Raw genomic sequence first — 18,886 nt, 5'->3', positions numbered from 1 at the left:
GTGGGCTGGAGCGGCTGGACAGTCCGGCTGCCGGGAGATCGCAGGAGCCAGTCGGGAGCCCCGAGAGCGCCGGGACCCCGCGCGGGGGGCTCTGAGCGGCGCGGCAGACCGGCGTCCGCAGCTTGCCGGCGCTGCTGCCCGCCCGGGCCCCGAGAGCGGCGGCCAAGATGTCCGTGCCGGTGAGTACTGACCGCCGGCCGGGACCGCGACCTCGCGCCGCCCGCTGCAGGCCTAATGCCGCCGGGGCTCCGGGCTGGGGGTCACCCCACCTGGGTCTTCTCGCGTCGGGGGATGGGGGCAGCCTGGGGTTTCTCCGCGAAGCCGGCCTCTCCGCCCCCGCCTTTCTTTCCATCCTCTCCCTGGAGAGCCGGGTCGGGCTGGGGTCCGTGCTGTCCCCCAGGAATCCCTCCACCACCAGGACGGCTAGGCCTAGTGGGGAGAGGTCTCTGCCGCTCCCCGGGAACCCTCCTACAGGATGGTTGGGCTGGGTGAGGGGGCGGGGTCTGCGTAGTACCCCTGGGAATCACCTAGGACAGCTGCCCTGTTGTGCTCAGGGACCTCACGGGGATGGCCAGGCCTGGAGCCCGGTCTGTACCTCTCCCAAGACCGAGACACCCTTCACCCGGGGCAGCCTGGCGGGGTGGAGATCTGCGCCTACCCCCCAGAACCGGCGGATGCACTCACTTTCCCGGGAAGTTTACCTCTGCGGCTGAACCCCCAAGGGTTCAGGGCCCAGCCTTTTCTTCCCTCCTAGCCATGGGGGCTTCTCTTCTCACCCGACAGCCACTCCTCCTAGCCCAGCAGGCAGGCTTGGGCAGCCCCCCAGGGCTCCACACTTTGGCCGGCAACTGGAGGCATCTGAGTCCCACCTCCTGAGGGTGGCAAGTGATCCTGGCCACCGCTGGTCACCAAGCCTCAAGCGCAGGCCCTAGCCCGCTTTACAGATGCACAGACTGAGGTGGGGGCTGACACCCTGCTTCCTTCCTTCCCGGAAGGGGCACCTTCTGCTGGAAAGCTGTGGCCTCCAGCCATTGTTTCTCTGCTGCGTTAGGGGCTTTCCCTCTGACAGGAAGGGGCAGTGGCCCAGTGCGCCTGTCCCCTGACCTGTTTCTGGAACTGCTTGTAACTTGGGGGACCCCGTCCTTACGGTGAAGCAGACAGCTGGGGCTTCCTGGCAGGGCAAGTGGACTTTTAATTACCCACCGTAGAGTGTATGGAGATTATTGGAGGAGAGATGCTGTGTAAGTGCAAAGCATTGTTATTATGGAATTAAAGATCCCAGCTCCTGCCCGCCTCCAGAAGCAGTAATGCAGAGTTACTGAAGAAAAAATTAGGGCTTCCAGACCGTACTGATGTGAAGTCCCCACCCCCATCTGTTCTGGTTCAGAACATAATTGCCTCATCTTTAGAAAGAAAGAAGACAGAAAATGCCTGCCAAGCCCTTCTCCTGCCCTGCTTTCCTGCAAAGCTCTGGGTCTCTTCTGGCTCGGGGCATTGGGGGACCTGCCCTGATCCTATGGGCACTGACCAGAGAGATGAGGTGGGCCACCTGAGCCTGCCTGAGGACCTGAGTCTCCAGGGCAGTAGTGAACGGGGCATGTGACTCCGGCCACATAAGAGGCTGGACAGCCTAAGTTTGGGACGTCTGCGCTTGATTTGGTGTGGCCTCCACAATCACAGCAGAGGTGCGGATCTGGAGTCTGGGATGGCACCCAGACCCCTTGCCTTATAGAACTTTGGGCAGCCTTCCTGGGCTCTGTGCCTCAGTGGCCCCATCTGTAACAAGAGAGGGATGGTGGGAGGGCCAGGCTCTGGGTGTGATTTGGACAGACAGGCACTGCTGTGGACACCTGCTGTGGAGACCTGCAGTCCAGCTCTGCTCTGTCTCTACACACCATTGCCGGCTCCACGTCGCTTCCCACCCTCCCATCTGCAGCCAGCCCTTGGAGATTCTGCAGAGGGGAGTGGGGGGGGGGTCTCACCCTCTGCCCCCTACATGCTGGGCTGTCAGATCACCCTGGCTGTCTCCTGGGACCTTGAGCAATGTGTGAACTGGTGGCACTGGGAGAGGAAGTTCATTTTGGGAGCAGCCATGAAATGTTCAGAAAATTGCTTTCATGTGCTGATGAGTGGTGAGGCCAGCCAGCCTCCTGCTCAAGCCCTGCTTTGCGAGCCCAGAATGGTGACCGCCCATGTGGTGCTCACGGACACATTTGGGTTTTAAGCATACCCCTTCATTTGGGCAGTCTTTTCCTGGATGGGGCTGACGCAGGCACTTTGGCCCACAGCAATTATAAAATGCTTCAGAATGGGATGGGAGGTGATGGCGGTGAGAGAAGAGGCTGGGGCGAACCAGGTTGGGACAGGAGTGACCTCCTGAGTGTTAGAGCTGGGGGGCCCTGCAGGGATCAGCTTGTCTCCCTCTGTCATTTGACTCGCGTGGGGTCTGGGGCCCAGAGAGGGGAAGGCACATGGGGTCCTCCTGACTCCCTGCTTCGTGCTTCTTCCTCTGCCCAGAGCTGAGGCACAGTTCACACAGCACCTGGAGGTGCACTTCCTGGGTGCTCTCTGACATCCGCCTTCTTCTTGGGTATGGCTGGTCAGCACCCAGGACTGTCTCTTCTCTCTGGGCAGGCAGGAAGCATTTGGAAGGAAGATGGCTGTGCCACCCCCTTCAGACCCCTGGTGGACATTGGAGTGACACTGACCCCCGGCACTGTCAGGCAGGAAGCCAGCTTCCAGCTTGTAGAGAAGCTGCCTGCTCTCTGTTCCTGCCTCTTGTTTCCTGTCTGGGAAATGGGCACAGCCATTCCAGCCCCTCCTTTGCTCCTTTGTTAAGTGAGGAATGGGTCCTTTCAAGGAGCTAAGTGCTGACGTGTGTTGAGTGCATTCTGTGTGCCAGGCGGTGGGCTCGGGGAGGACCTGTAGTCTTGCCAGGGTCGCCTGGCCACTGAGAGATGGAGCCAGGGTGGGAACCAAGTCTGGCAGGATCCAAAGCCAGAAAGTGAGTGTGGCCTCTCTAATTGTAGGGGCTGTGGCCTGTTGAGCCATCCACAGAGGCCAAGGCTGCTGAGAGAGCGACCCTCTGCTCGTGGCTTTCTGAGCATGAGTTTGGGTAACCCCTTCAGCACCCCTGGACATGAGGCAGCTGGGCCTCTGGGCAGCCAGGCAGCTCGCCCGGGGCTGTAGCCCTGTGGGCCCCAGCAGCAGTCAGTGGAGATCAGCGGGGCAGGAGTGGCACCTGGTTGAACCTCTGCCAGTGGTCCCAGGGTGCCCTTTGTGCCTGGCTCTGTGCCAGCCACCACTGTGACTGGAGAGCTGGCCAGGGAGCTGGGAGGCTCTGCCCTGGGCTCACCACTGGCCTGGGCAGCCAGGCCATGGACAGCTGGGGCCTGGTAGAACAGGCTCAAAAGAGGACAGTGGGAAGAGGCAGTGTCCAAGTCCAAGGTCCTCAGTTCAGTCTCCAAAGGCCCTGGCACGCCCCTGCTGCCACACTCCTCCCGCTGGCCTTGGACTCTGCCCGGCCCTCCCTCGGCAGGAAGGTCTTCAGCTGCTGCCTTGCTCACCTCGTCACTCCCGCTCGCTCAGGCAGAGGGCAGCGTGCCAGGAAGCCATCCAGGATTCCCATCTGTGATAGTGCATTCATCCTTGGGGTTATCTGGTGCCTGCTAGGTTCCTCAGGGCAGGACCAGGCCTGCTTGGTTCCTCTCTCTCCAGCCTATCCTGGCCACCTGCCAAGGAAGTGGCCCTGGGAGCACCGAGGAGCCCACCGCCATATAGGAGTCTATGTCCCTGTGCAGAGAGCCTGCATCCCAGCCACTGTCCTGGAAGCCTTGTTGGGGGCTGAGTGGGTTCCCAGAGAGGCTAAGTCTGGGTGGGGAGGATTTGTGGTGGGTTGAGGGCAAGGGCTCCGGAGTGAATGGTGCTGGCTCATCTGAGCCAGTTACTGAACCTCTCTGAGCCTGTGTCCTCTGTGTTGTGGGGATGTTAACAGCACTGAGCTCTTGGGATTTTATGAGAACTTGGTGAGGTCTGCAGAAAGCTTTTACTAAGAGGCTAATAAGTCATAGCAGCTACTGCTGTTGAGGTTATTATCTTTATCCTGCCACTGTTGACTGGTGCAGTGGCCGAGACCCACTCCTGGTACCGGCATGACCAGCTTGGGAAGAGATCAGCTCCCTGCCCCCATAATGTTCCATGCCGCCCAGCCTGCCTCCAGTAGCTTTCTCTTTATGGTCGGTTCCGGCCAGGGCCTTAGCAGTGGAATGACCCCAGCCCCTCCCCTGCCTCTTGAGCCTTGGATGGACAGGTACGTGTCCTCACCTCACAGATAGAGTGGCCTCCAGTGGGGCCACCGTCTGGTCCACTGTGCCTCAGACCAGCTGCATGCCTTGCCCTGAGGGCCCCCAGGAGCGGGTGCAGGGCTGCCGGCTTTGGGAACTGTTGGATTGGTGGGTACAAGCCTGACTTCAGATGTGGTCAGCAGTGGCCTGGCCAGCATGGAACAGGCAGGGTCGTGGGTGGGAAGAAGAGCACGCCAGAGGTGGGTCCTGGCACTTTAAGGGAGGGGGCTCAAGCTTGTGGGTGAGGCTGGTGGGCCGCAAGGCTGTGAGGGTGGCACCTTGTGACCCCCCACCTCCCATGGCCTGGCATGAGGCCTGAGCTGCACCTGCCCTCACGTCTCCTGCCCTTTCTGTGCTCTTCTTTGCCTCCCCAGCCTCTGACTTGGCTTCATCACAACCGCTTGCTTTGATTGCATCGTAGTCTAACCCTGTTGTTTCTTTGGCTTTCTTTAGTTTGCTGGGCCTTTGTCTCCCTCTCTTCAAGAAAAAGACCTGGAGGGGGGACTTCCCTGGCAGTCCAGTGGTTAGGACTCTGCGCTCCCACTGCAGGGGGCTCAGGGTTTGGTCCCTGGTCGGGGTAAGATCCTGCATGCTGCTCAGCCCGGCCAAAAAAGAAAAAAAGAAAAAGACCTGGGGACAGGTTGGGGACCTTGGAGGTGGTGATGCATGCCTGCTCTGCCAGGAGAGGTGGTCACAAGTTGTGGCTCTAAAGTTAATCCCTTCTCTAAGGGGAATTAGAGGCTGAGGGAACTTTTTAGTAATTTTAATTTATTATTTAAACCCTGCTGAGTTCCAGTAAGGAGTTGAAGCAGATTATAGTGAAAGACACAAACAGTCTGGGATCATCAAAAGATCCAGAACTATGTACTGTATGGGGAAGGTAGGCGTGCAGGTTTAACTTGAAGCTCCCTGACAGCCAGGGCAAAAAGGGTAACACGGTGGGTTTAGGATTGCAGTACCTATTTTTTGGTATTCCTAATGCTATGTATTGTTTCCTCTGTGCTTTGTTTTATTTTTACCAGTTGAGACTCTCTTGTTGAGGTAGATTTTCTTTTTTTTTTTATTTTATTTATTTTTGGCTGTGTTGGGTCTTCATTGCTGCATGCGGGCGGCTGTCTCTAGTTGCGGCTAGCGGGGGCTACTCTTTGTTGCGGTGCGCAGACTTCTCATTGCGGTGGCTTCTCGTTGCGAAGCACGGGTTCTAGGGTGTGCAGCCTCAGTAGTTGTGACACGCGGGCTCAGTAGTTGTGGCGCATGGGCTTGGTTGCCCCGTGGCATGTGGGATCTTTCCAGACCAGGGATTGAACCCATAACCCCAGCAGTGACAGGTGGATTCTTAACCACTGCGCCACCAGGGAAGTCCCTGAGGTAGATTTTCTATGTAGTGAAATTGAAAGATGTTAGGAATACAGTTGAATAAGTTTTGACTAATGTAGACCCCATGTAATCATCAATCAAATCAAGGTAATGAACCTCTCCATCATCTCAGAAAATTCACAAGTACCCCCTTCACAGTCAAGTGTGCCCTACCCCCTGTAAGGTGGTCAACATTCTTTTTTTTTTTAAAGGAAAAGCTATGATTATCCTGTGATCTTTTTTTTAAATTGATTTTTATTGGCGTATAGTTGATTTACAATGTTGTGTTAGTTTCTAAGGTGGCCAGCATTCTGATTTCTCTCATCATGGCATGGTTTCGCCTGTTCTTGAACTTGAACTTGAACTTGATGTAAGTGGAAGCATATAGTATACTCTGGGGTCTGGCTTTTTTCATTCAGCAAAATGATTTTGAGATTTTCATGCACGTGGTGTGTATCAGTCGTTCTCTTTTCGTTGCTTCGCTGAGTGTTCCACTTTTGACTATGAATTTATGTACTTATCCATTCTCTTGCTGATGGATACCTGTCTCTAGTCTTTCTGTGCTGTGTATTTTTAATACTGGAACATACTAATGTTAGTGGTGGTGTAATACCCTATTTCAGTATTTTATAAAACCTGATATCCGATCATGTGTGCGTTGAAGCATGCCCAGAGAGTCGTCTGTGCCCCCAAATCCTGGATTCCCCAAAGTTACACGATTGTCAGAGTGGTGTGACCACATGCCTTCTTGTTCACAGCCCTCCACAGGTATCCAGGGTTTGAATTCCCTCTTCCCATGTTGGCCATGAGGTGAAGCGTCTTAGGTTTTTGAGTCACCTGTGTTTTTCCCAGGCCTCTGTGCCCACCAGAGGTCCTAGTGGGGAGAGGCTTCTAGGAGAGGATGGAGCCTGTCTTGGGAGCTGACCCTATACCTCCACCCTCCCTGGTCGGGACAGATTCCTGGTCTCCCCACTTTGTCCCTGGCTGCCCGCCAAGACACCCCACCAGGCAGACACTCCTGGCTGCTCCCAGTTAACTCTGGATGCCCCCAGCCTGCAGGACACCCGCACCACTCAAGAAGCTAAGAGCAGGGAGGGGTTGCTTGAGAGCCACTCCCTGCTCCCCTAACACCTCTGTGCTCTGCTCTTCACACTGAGGGAATTGGCTGCCTGTGCTGTTCTTACAAACCTTTACTATTATTTTTTTCTGCATAATGAACCTTAGCAAAAGATTCACACATCTGCTCAAATGCTACCTCATCAGAGAGGAGCCCCCAGGCACCTTGTATAAAGTAGCTCCTGCCTCCAGTCTGCTCTCTGCTGTCGGCTTGGTTCTCCCACAGGTGCTCCCATGTTTATCTGTTTGTCCCCCTCACACGCCCTGGAGTGTAAGTTCCTTGAGGACACGACTTGTTTTCCTGGCAGCCTATCCCAGCAAGGAGTGGGTGCTATAGTATGTGTAGTGATAGGCCCAGCCACTCCCCACTCCCCCCGGCTGAGGGGAGACCCTGCCCAGCACCCAGTGTTGGCTGGTGGAGCTGGGGGCAACAGGGCTTCGCAGAACGATTTTTGCTGCAGGATCTCAGACGAGGTTGAGGTTTTGTTCCTCGTGTGGTTCAGGGGCTAGGGAAGCTCAGGGCCCTTGAGCAGCAGCTGGGAGGACAGGGAGGGCTTACTGGAGCGCACTTGTGCATGAGCTGTGGGCCCAAGGGAGTGTGCTTGGCAGGGCAGGGGAGGTGCGTGGGTGTGCTGCTGACACCAGGGTGCCGCCATGCACTGCGCCTGCAAGTGCCTGCAGTCTCGTGGCCTGGTGGTGGGCAGGGCTCCTGGCGGCGGTTACATTTAGCAGACGCACTAACCAAGGCTCTGAAAGATGCAGTGACCACTGAGGGCCCATGCCAGGTGGAATCTTTAATGGGCTCTACTCCTGTCCTTGTAGGCTACACCTGGGTGAGGATTGGGCCTGGGTCTCCTGGGGCACATGGAGCCTTTCTCTGTCGGTTGGAGCAGGCTCAGGTGGGAGGCCCCCAGTGCGGTTCGAGGAGGGAGAAAAAGCCACACTTCCTCGGTGGCTGCTGTAGCTGTGCTCTCTTTGTTTTCACGCCTTCCTGTACTCCCACCCCACTGACCCCAGAGCTCCCAGGGTCCCTCCTGTGACTCCACTGACCTCCTGACCCCAGCTGATGTCTGGCCAACACTGCTGCCCCTCTGGGGGTCTCTGTGGGTGTGGGCACCTGTGCTGCTATGGAAGCAGGCTCGGGGGGGCAGCAGATGGCATGTGAAGTCGCCCCCTCTCCCTGCCCTGATATGCTGGAGCTGGCTGCCATGGGGAGAGGCAGGTGCAGATGGCTGGGACTGCTTCTTGACCACACCCCGGGCCCTGCCCACCCAGGCTGTCAGCGTGAGCTGGGCCTCCAGCGGCTAAGCTTTCTCTCTGAGGACAGGGTCTTGTCCCCAGCCCTTCCTTCCCCCACCCCCGTGTCCTCCCTCAGGCAGTGCTGAGGTGGCTGCCGCTGGGTGAGGACCCAGGGAGTGGTGTCCCAGTGCCATCAGGGAGGGCAGCCTTCTCATTATGCACATGTGGGGCCTGGTTTTTGCTTCTCTGAGGCACATGGGGAGGGGGGTTCGAAGAGAAGGGAGGACTCAGGCCATGGGGGCAGCACCCTGGGCTGGGGCAAAGAGTTCCTGGGAAGTGCCCCAGCCTTGTGAACCGAGCTGCTCGCTCACTGAAGCAGGCACCTCCCCGCAGGTGCCTCTGCTGCTCTTTCATTTCCAGGTTAGAAAAGCAATTAAAAGAATCGGGAGACTTGCTCCTTCCAGTTCCCCGTTCTTGAAAGAGCCAGAGCGGGAGGGGAGGGAGCTGCGGGAATGTGGGGGGCAGTGGATTTGCTGGGATCCAGGCCCATCTACCCGCCTCCGCCACCCCTAGGCTCTGTCCCCACACCTTCGGTCCTGGTTGTGCCCTTGTACCCTGGTCTCTGGGGACTGGCCTGGGACGATGCTAAACGGACTCGAAGGCTGGGGACTAGAGCCCACCCCCCCACAGTCCGAGTCACCACTGCAGTGACAAACAGACTGCCCCATGGTTACTCCGCCCTTGGAGAGCAGGGGAGGACGGGAGAGCTCTTTATGGCTCTGACGGGAGAGCTCTTTATGGCTCTGACGCCCGCCCTAAGCGTGCAGACTCTGCTCTGTCTGAGATCACCTGGGGTGCTGTTCTGTGGGCACACCCCTGGGTAGCCAGGTATGGTTACATTTTTAGTTTGTAGCTTTGTCACTTCCTGGAGGTGTGACCTGGGCAAGGCACTGCCCCTCTCTGAGCCTCTGGGTGGTGGTAGTTCTGTCCTGGTCCCCAGGAGGGCAGTGAGGGCTGGCTGACACTGGGTGTGTGGGGTGTCCGGCCTGTGTGACAGTGGTTCTCGATGCAGCGGGCTGGCCTCTTCTCCAGGCCATCCACAGGGGTTCCTCCACCCTTGCCCAGGCAGGGCTGGCTCCGGCTTGCAGGCTGGCTTGGAGCTTGCCAGTGTGCGTGGCCAGCCCAGGGGCAAGGCGTCAACACCCATAGCCCTACAGATACATCATTTCTTCCTGTCCCTGGGCTGGCAGCACTCACCTCCGGCCTCAGGAAATCCTTTCCTGCTGCTGCTCCCAGAGCCGGCCATCGGCTGACCCATCCAGCCACCCTCTGTGCTGCTGGGAAAACCAAGGCTTTAGGAGGGGAAGGGGGCTGTCTGAGTCACACTGTGCAAGCCATTTTAGCCCACTCGTTTCACTGCTCGTCAGCATTTTCTTGCATGATTTTAGTCTCTGAAAGTGGCCATCTTAATATCTGCACAGTCTTGCATTGAGAGGCTCTGGTTGCCCAGCCAGTCCCCTGTAGCTGGGCATGTAGGTTATGCCCCACCTTTGTTTGCTGTTATAAATGCTGCCACAGACATTGTTGGGGCGAAAGCAAGAATAGTTCTTTGTGTTGTGTGTCTGACCTAGAGAATAAGACCCCAAAAGCCCAGAGAGCAGGAGCCGGGTCTCCCCACTTAGGGTCTAGGACCAGCAGCAGCCCTCACCCCAGTGGACACGTTAATGGACAGATGAGAGCCAGCGTCCCTGTGTGAGTCTTAACCACTGGACCAGCAGGGAAGTCCCTGGGCCCCAGTTCTGAACTGGGTTGTGTTTGAGGGTGGTGCTTGGGTCTCAGATGCCTGTCCTTTGGAGTCTCTGAGTGCGGCAGGGTCCTTGGCTTTCCTGAGTGTCCCTGCCTCTTGATTCCCTTTCTGCCCTGTCCTGAAGTTGCCTGCCACAGGGGAGTCAGGGTGGACTGCACTCTAGCATCCCCACTGTCCCTTCTTTGGCCACCAGTTCTTTCCCTTCTGTGGCTGAAGTCTGTGGGATGGGGCAAGGGACAGTAAACTGGGTCTCAACCTCTTCGTCTGGAAGACGGGGCTAATCGTGAAGGCTGTTTTGCAGGATCACTGCGGGCATGGAATGAGCACGTGGTCATAGAGACCTTGGCCCAGGGCCAGCCTGTATGCTGTCCTGGGGGCTGTGTCACTTGGCAGTGGCCCGGGAGGGTCTGCTCCCCCATACACCCCAGCCAGAGCCTGCCCAGTGGGTGCCCCTCCCCCACTCCCCCATGGCAGGCCTGGGAGGGGGCATTCCTGTCCCCCTCCAGCTACTCCCCTTGCAGCACAGTGGGGCACAGATCCTGGGGCCTTGATTCCAAAGCGGAAATGCCATTCTGGGAGGCACAGTCTTGGGTGGGGGGGGGCGGGGAGTTTAAGTGGAAAAGCAGCAAATTTTTGAAATGCCTGGGCCAGAGCTGGGTTCTCCTCCCCCGCCTGCCCTCCCACAGGAGCAACCCCGCCCCCAGCGCTGCTTTAATCCAGCCCCAGAGAGGGAGGGTCTCCGGTCCTCCTCCTCCCAGGCAGCCTCCTCCTGTCTCCCAAGGCCAGCTAGGACGGAGTAAGGCCAGCCCTTTGGCGTCCCTGCCCATTCCTGCAGAGACCTCCTGCCGTCTGGCTGTGAAGCCTGGTCCCCACCCCACTCCCCACCGGAGTGGAGACCCGGGGAAAACCTAGGGACTTCCTCCAGCTCCCAGCATGGACAGATGTTCACACACAGCCCAGCTGGTTCTGATCTGATTCCTTGGAACCTGGAATGCCAGCCAGGCTGAGGACATGGGCAGGGGCAGGGTTTCGGAGGGGCTGAGCCCGCAGTTTCCTTTCTGACTTTGGGGCACAGCTTTGGGAACAAGCAGGAGAGGATACACTAGGTAGTGTTCCCCTGAGAGCTGGCTCTTCTGTGGGAGAACTGGGCTGTTTTGAAGGTTACAGGAGGTCCCGTCTTGAGGAGGGCAGAGGGTAGCAGCTAGTTGTCCCATTCCTTCTTGAGGACTGTGGGTCACACTGAGTCCAAATCCCATTGCTCCTTACCCACACCCTATGCTGGTAGTTCTGTCCAGTGGTTCCCTGAGAAACTTTGGGGGAAATGCAGATGTCCAGATTCCCCCCACACCCGGGATTTCTGGAGGAGGGGACCTGTGGGAGGGGTTTTTTAGGAAGGGATTCCTAAAAAACAGGAATCTGTTTTTTGACAAGCTCTCCAGGGGACCTGTAACCAGCCAGACTTGGGGTTCCCTAGCCCAGCTCCTTCCTTTTACAGATGGGAGAGGGCCTGGCCAAGGTAGCACACCTGGTGAGAGGCTGAGTCGGCCATCCCTGGGTGTCAGGTGGAGGGGCACCTGTGAGTGCACCGTGGGCTTGTATGTATTTTATAGGCCGTGCCCGAGGGTTCTCTGCAGGGTGTGCCCCCATGCTTCCCTGGAATTTTGAGCTGCCTGATGGTGTCCACACACCCAGCAAATGGGACAGTCTAGTTCTGGAGAGGTCCCATCCTAGATCTCTCTGCAGACCACTGTGCAAACCTGAACTGTGCTCAGGGACTCTGGCTGGCTACGTGGGGTGACAGTCACCAACTTGCCCCCCTAGGGAGGGGGAGCTCAGGAGAACCAAGGCACCCTCCACTCAGTTTCCCTGTCGTGCTTCTTCCCTCCCCCTCATTCTCATCAGCATCCCTCCTACCCCCTGTTGCTGAAACAGGAGTCTCTTGGGGCACAGGCGTTAGCCCTGGACAGGGCTGATTGAGGGAGGGATTGGGGTAGGGGCACATCTCCTAGAGCAGCACCGAGACAGTGGGGGACACTTCGAGGAGACTGAATTCAATTCCGAGGAGAAGGTGGGAGATGGCAAGCTTCTTGTCCCTGGGTGCACTGGAACCTCCCGCGCACGGCTAGTAGAACATGATGCGCTCCGGTTCTACTCTCCCTAGATTACAGGGACAGCCGCAGTCCCCAGCTTCCTTGCTGTGTCTTCATAACCTGGGGCTCTTACACCGAAGGCCTGACCAGAGTCGGTGCGGTGGTCGTATTATTAGTTTTCTGCCAGCTGGGACATGCCCCTCTAGATGCAGATCTGAGTCGGACTGCCAGATGGACACGCGTGAAATGCCCCAGGTTGGTGGGCGGGGAAGGCAGACTTGAGGCTGGTGCCTCCGGGGCTGCAACGGCCACGGGGGAGGAGGGCAATCCCGGCAGTCTTCCCAGAAGAAGAAGGCTTAGGCCTTTGAGGAGGGGCGCGTTCTCGCCCACGGTGGAGGGCAGGGACGGGCGTGCGGAGAAAAGGCGATATCCCGCGTGTCCGGCAGGCGCCTGGAGCCTAGCGCGGGTGCAAGGGTGGGGGTGGGGGTGGACGGTCCGCCTGGGCGGCGCGTGCCCGCGCGCTCCCGCAGCCAGCCGCGCCCCCGAGCCGGCGGCTCATTTGCATGGGGAGCCAGAGCGGCCAATGGGCGCGCGCGACCGGGCATGCCGGGAGCCGGGCTGGGCCCGCCGGCCTTGGCGGCGGTGGCGGGCGGGGCGAGATGGGACCGGCTCTGTACGGCGACGGCGGCGGCGGCGGTGGCGGCAGCGGCAGTGGCCTGCGAGGTGACTGAGGCGGCCGGACCAGGACCCGGGCGGCTTCGGGGCTCTCGGGAATCCGAGAGCGCGCGGCGCGGGCAGTTCGCTGTGAGCCCTGCGGGGAGCCGGGGCCCCAGGCCGACCCGACACGATGAACTACCTGGTGAGTGCGGTCAGCGCAGCCAGTGCGGCCCGGAGTCCACTCGCGGTGGCCGGGGCGGCGTCCGCGCGCCAGGGAGTGTCGGCCGAGGTCCGCGTACCGGCTTGGAGGCGACCCAGCTCTACCCGCGCCCGGGGCGGTCCCAGGCGGGAAAGAGTTAAGTGAGTGGCATTTCCTGCCGGACTTGCGGGTCCTGGGAACTACGGGCCGCTGGAGCCTCCGCGGGGGCGTGACCGGGCCGGGGTCCGAGGTCCTGGAAAACCCCCCTTCTGCCCTGGCCGGGGCTCCCGGAGGCCAGGACTGCGGAGGATCCCAGAGCCTGCGCACCCCGGGGGCGGCTGGAAGGACCGGACTCGGGGGCCGCCGGCCGGTAGGAGAGTTCCTGGATCCGGGAAAGTTGCTGGCCGGAGGCCCGCTCTCCCTCTGCCGGCCGCTGCCTGCTGAGTGACCTTGGGCCTGTGAGCCCTGTCTCCGAGCCTCACTTTCCATCGCTACGAGGAGCGGTCCGAGGTCCTTTGGACCGTGAATTTCCAGGAAGCAGGGTGGCGATCCGTGTGTTTTGGAGTGAGGGCTGCCCATGCCCCCAGGTTAGGGATTGAGGGGTGGGTGAGCAAGCGCGGGTGTCCACGGAGAAGTTAATAATTAACCCCCGGCCCGCCCGCGCTGGATTCCGGGACCCAGGGCGGGAGATTCTCGGTTATTACCTACCGTGGTTGCAAAAACGGTTGTAGGAGCCGGGTCTTGGCAGGGGAGTCCAGGGCCGCGCCGCGATCCCGTGGTCCTAGCCTCCGCGGGTAGAGCGTGGGAGCTGGGGAGGGGCGGGGCCGCTGCCCGGGTGGCCGCAGCCCCGGCGCCCAGCCCCTCATTGCTGCTGCAGAGCCCAGAGCGGTGTTGAAAGATTCGGAGACGCTGAGATTTGCTGAGGGCCGGGCGTGGTCAGGGGGTGTGAGGGGGTTAGAGTCTGGGGAGATGTTGGGGTCTCCCATCCCTCGGTAGGAGCAGTGGCTCCCTAACTGGTCTTGAGAACAGGGAGTTTATTTCCTTGGCACTCTTAGCATGAGGAAGAGTTATTTCCTTGGCACTCTTAGTGTGAGGAAGAGTCTAAGCTGGGAGGTACTCTCTGGGTTTACTGTGCAGATTTCAGCCAGGCAGGGAGATGTTCCTCATCCCCCTGGGCTGGGGGACACGCCTCCTGCCCATGACTCTTTCCTTTCCAGGGTGGAGAGCTGATGGTGGGAGTGGAGGGATGGCAGGGCTAACAGGCTTAGAAAAGCAGGAGAAGGGCCCAGGTGCAGGTGGAGACTGGCAGGAAGGGAGGTCTGGGAGGACCTGCCGGCAAGCTCTCCTGGCACTAGCACCCATTACCCGCTTGCTGTGGGCAAGGAAGGAGTCCTGTAGGTGCCGGGTGGAGGTAGGGCAGGGCAGCCCCAGCTTCTGCCAAGGCAGTCACCCTCAGCTCCCGGTGATTTTAAAAGAGGGTGACTTTTACGCTTGTGCTGAACAGAGACGTTAGCGTTGTGGGCTGGCATCATCTCCCCAGGCTTGGGCAAGGGATTGAAGTAAGGGCAGTGCCACTAGGGAATCCTTCCTAATCAGGAAGGGCCCCTAAGACACCTGCTCTCCCCACGAGTCATATAGATGGTACCAGTGGGGAGACTGAGGCACAGAGAGGGGCAGTTACTTGTCCTCACAGAACCGTGTCCAGAACATAGTCTCCTGGTATGGCCCCACGCTCTAGCCATGTGCTCCCCCTGCTCTGGGGTTGAGGGCGCTCTGGCCCTTGGGGTGCTGCCATGCTCCACTGGGGCTGCCAACTTGGTGGGGTCTCTCTGGCTCCAGAACTGTTCCTTAGTAGCCCCCTCCTGGCCTCCATTATTCTTTTAGGAGATCCCACCACCCTTTGTCTCTCAGGCCTGGAGAACTCCCTCCACCATGCCCCAGGAGCCCACAGCCAGTTGGGGCAGCCAGAACCAGCCAGCAGGTGGAAGGGGGAGGAGCAGTGTTAGAGTCATGCTTGGAGGGCAGGCTGTAGGGTAGGGCAGGGACAGGGTCGTTCTCCAGCAGAGACACTGGCCAAATTCCTCCTCCTCTGGATCCTTAAGGCCCCCAAATAAGGGGCTACAGAGTGGCCTCCCTCCAGGGGGCAGGCTGGGCCCTCTAGCACTGGGGAGAGGCCCTGGCTCTATCTCTGTCTCCTTGTGCTAACTTCCTCCCACCTCTGAGTGAGGAGTGGGGCAGAGTACCAGCCTGCCGTGGAAGGAGCTCAGAGGGTGGAGGGGCAGGGCCCTGTCTCAGTCCCCTGTTTCCATTGCGTATCCTGAAGTCAGGGGCTTGGTACTTTTTTTGAGCTGGAGAACCCTGCTTTTTGTGCCAGTGTGTCCTCCTCCATCCCTGCGGAAGCAGACGGTGCTGCTCTAAGGGCTGCTGAAAGCTATCATTTAGGGCTGGAGAGGGGCAGAGCTGAGGAGGCTTTAGATGTCCAGGTGGGGAAACTAAGGCTTCGTAAGGAGTGAAGTCCCTGCTGTCCCACCCGGGCTTCTGCCTCTGCCCCTCCAGTGGCATATCTGGGGCTGGCCACGGTGGGTTACCAGGGCCTGGTACTGTCCCTGAAGTGAAGGTCAACCTCATGCTGGGCCCTCTGCTGAGAGACCAAATCCCAAGACTGAACAAGCCGGTCTACTCAAACATGTCTGGGGTCTGTCAGCCTGGGTCGGTTCCCTGGGCTGGGTGGCAGTGGTGAGGGTTCTAAGGGGTTGAGGACCACTCCCAAGCTGTCAGAAGTTGGGGTGGGCTGGAGGGTGGAGGGCTCTGCTCTCGTGTCACCTGCATGGGCTCCTTGGTGCCGTGGCCCCAGGCCCACCTGTTCCCACCGTCCGAGGTGTGTTGGGGGCTGCAGATGCCATGTCCTGCAGTAGGAGGGCCCTCCCCATGCCACCTCTCTTCCTCTGCCCAGCCTCGCAGGGACAGTGCCTGGGATGCCCTGGCAGGAGTGGGGCCAGGGGCCTGCTTCGGCCCAAGAGCTGGGCACAAAGACATCTGCTCTTTCCACTGTAGCAAGGCCAGCTCGGGGCTCCTGATTGTCTGAGGGAGCTGCTGGCGGTGGCCACCCACAGGTGGGTTTTTAGTCCTTTGTTCTGTAGACCTGTCCTCTGGGTGCTGTCAGGCATGGGGCTGAGGACCCCCACACGGCCCCTGCTCTGTCCTCTGAGCCTCAGGCACTGCCAAAGCAGGCAGGGAAGGAGCCATGCTCCCCTTGTCCCCTTGGAGTGGCTCCGGAATGGGAGGCTCATCCACGCTTGTCACGCTGAGCACTGAGGACTTGAGCCCAGACCCTGGTCACTCAGTTGTCCTGGAAGAATTAAGGGGAGGGTGATGCCAAGGCCTGCTGTTGCGGAGTTCCACCCAGGATGAGGGTGTGGGGCCTCCTGGGAAGGGAAGAGGCACTGCCCTCCCAGCCCCATCGCAGCCGGGAGGCGGAGCAGAGGATTGTCAGGACCCTGGCCAGTGGGCCTGTAGCCGCTGCCCCTCCGGCGGGACTCCCAGGGCACAAGTGAGCAGCGGCTGTGGGTGTAGACTGCCACTTGGGCACACGTACGTCAGGCTGTATCCAGTGGCCACGGGGGCTCCTTGGGCCAAGCAACCAGAATACCCCAGAAATAAACTTGGCCCAGGTTTGAGATGGTTCTTTGTATGAAGAGAACTAGAGTTTCCCTAGTGACTGCTGTGTGTGGGGCTCTGTGCCTGGGCTGGGGTGTATGTCAGGGTAGGGGACAGGGAGGGACGGAAAAGCCCTGTGAAATTTCCACTCCTGGCTTCCGTGGACCTAAGCAGTACCCGGGAGCCACCCAGCTGCACTTTGTCACACAGCAGATCTGCCGCTGCCGCTTCCTGACCACGACCCTGGCGAGTCGTGTCTGTTGTGCACCTCAGTCTCTCCATCCGTAGGTGGGGGCGATCACAGTGTCTCACAGGGTTGAAAGAGATAATTGAGGTACACAGAAGAGCCCTGTCTCTCACTGCCGGCGTTATCGTCATCATTGTGAACTGTCAGTCTCCCCACCACCAGGTAGCACCGTCCCGCAGAGTCGGGGTTTGGGGGTACCCAGAGCACATCCGGGGCTCTCTGGGGCAGCAGACCGAGGGAGAACCCGTCAGATGGCCGCTGACACGTGCCCGTTGGCGGCCAAGGCCCAGCTGCTCCGTGTCTGAGGGCCCGGGTGAGTCTGGCGCACACAATGAGGGCCATTCTCAGACCCGGCAGGGCCGTGGGGCAGCCCTCTCAGCTCCCGTGTGCAACAACCAGGGTGTTGTTCTTGGCGGGCCTGGCTGGCAGGCCGCTGCCTGGGGGGTGTTGGCGTTGGGCAGGGGGCTCTCCTCTGTCCCCTCCCTCTGGGGTGAGTGAGCCCAAAGGGCCTTTCCTGGCTTTCTCAGGCGTGGCCGCGCGGCTCCCAGGGAGGGCAGGGCACCACCTTCCGCAAGGGGGGCTTTTGCCTGAACCCCGCCCATCCAGCAGCCCCACGCTCAGCCCTGCTCTGGGCCAGGCCTGGCGTGCATGTGTGGCGGAGGGACGTTCCCTGCCCAAGCAGACAGGTCCCTCCCATTCTGGGCGCCCGGGTTGGGGGCACGAAGTGGGCAGTAACAAGAGCTGTTGATCAGCACTTCGAGGTGGGGACAGTGAGGTGTGGGTGCCCGGGGAGGGATGTGGGAGCTTTCTTGGCGGGGTGGGGGGTTGACACCCAAGTCACGTCCTGAAGGAGGAGTAGGACACAGAGACAGGTTTCCTAGGGTCGCGGGTGAGGCGGCCAGAGACTCGGGCGAGTCAGCAGCAGTCTCCGTGGTGCCTTGGACCCAGGTGGCTGGCAGAGTTGGCCTGGACTGCGATGGTGCCCTGGTGGTGTGCCCCTCCCAGAGGTCACAGCTGTGTCCTCTTGTGAGCTTGGGGGAAGCACTTGATGGGCCCAACAGTGAGGAAGGCTGGAAAGCCAGGTTTCTGGCTTTCTGACCCCGCTCTTCCAAGCTGGGACAAGACACTGGGTCCTGGGGAGCATGTCCAGAGCAGGAATGCTCAGGTGGTGTGGGTTTTGCCGTATTCTGCCATGGGATGCCACCATTTGGACAACATGGACTGAGCTCTCCTTGCAGCATCCCAAGGCACCCTGCAGTGTGACCGGCCCAGCCTGCCTGCTGGTCCAGGGCCACAGTCCTGTCTCCCCTCCAGCCTTTCCCTATTTCAGTGTCTTGGCTCAGCCTGCGCTCTGCCCACATGCCCTTCCCTGGCTGGTTTCATGGTCACCTAGTTTTCGGTCTTCATGAGTCATCTGAAATGTCCTCCTTGGGGGAGGCCACCTCTGACCGTCCTATGTGTAGTGGCCCTGTTGCACATGCCACATTTCCCCCTGCCCTGGCAAATCGTTTTGTGTCTGCCTGCCCTGCTGGGATGCAAGCCCCGTGCAGACAAGGGCCTGGTCGACCTAGACTTGCACCGTCTTGCAGGGCCTGGCCCAGCACCTGGCAGAGGGCAGATGCCAGGTGAATCTTTTATTAAACAAAAGAACTTCCCTATGAAACCAGGATTGTCACCTTAACACAAGGGATCTGGGTGCTCAGAGAGGCTAAGGGACTTGCCCAAGGTCCCCAGCAGTGGGAGGGAGAGCCAGGCCCAGGTCTGGTCTTAGCTGCTGCTCAGCACTGGAGGGAGAAGTGTGTCCGGAGCAGCTGGAGAGGCTTAGGGGCCCAAAGGGGCGGGTGCTTGGCCAGCTGGAGCGCTGTGGCGCCAGCAGTGCCCAGGACTGCGGAGAGCCTGCCTTGGGGGCTCGGCGGGGGGAGGGGGCACCAGCTGACGCAGGCAGAGGAGCTCCTGGTGCCAGGCGCCTGGTGCCACGTGCCCACCCTGAGAGGTGCTTCCCAGCCTGGCTCCGGCCTCCCCGACTATACAGTTGCAGTTGGAATTGGCCTTGACTGCTCATCGAGCTCATACCCAGGAGGTGAGAGCTGGCCACCCTGGGCACGAGAGGCCCCGGTAGCTCCCTGGGCAGCTCTCCTGGGTCCAGGGGACCTTCCCTCTACCCCCTTCCCCCTC

The 18,886-nt window shown here is 59.7% G+C and overlaps 1 protein-coding gene across 4 annotated transcripts in view; it reads left to right on the top strand.

Moving 5' to 3' along the window:
- Positions 1 to 18,886, top strand: part of BCAR1 (BCAR1 scaffold protein, Cas family member) — a 53,828-nt gene that overhangs the window by 18,033 nt on the left and 16,909 nt on the right. The window contains exon 1 of one of the 4 annotated variants that reach the window (XM_024735516.1): positions 39 to 179. The exons of 1 other annotated variant lie outside the window; for it this stretch is intronic. In XM_024735516.1, the coding sequence (XP_024591284.1) occupies positions 168 to 179 (12 nt within the window). In that variant the 5' untranslated portion in view covers positions 39 to 167. Of the gene's footprint in view, positions 1 to 38; positions 180 to 12,620; positions 12,811 to 13,372; positions 13,395 to 18,886 lie in introns of those variants that run through there. 2 more of the 4 variants (XM_024735515.1, XM_024735517.1) reach the window with 2 other exon arrangements.

This window comes from Neophocaena asiaeorientalis, unplaced genomic scaffold, assembly GCF_003031525.2.
Source record: "Neophocaena asiaeorientalis asiaeorientalis breed wild unplaced genomic scaffold, Neophocaena_asiaeorientalis_V1.1 scaffold40, whole genome shotgun sequence".
NCBI classification, from domain to species: domain Eukaryota; kingdom Metazoa; phylum Chordata; class Mammalia; order Artiodactyla; family Phocoenidae; genus Neophocaena; species Neophocaena asiaeorientalis.
The sequence above is the reverse complement of the archived record's forward strand: the minus strand, read 5'-3'. Positions and strand labels throughout refer to the sequence as shown.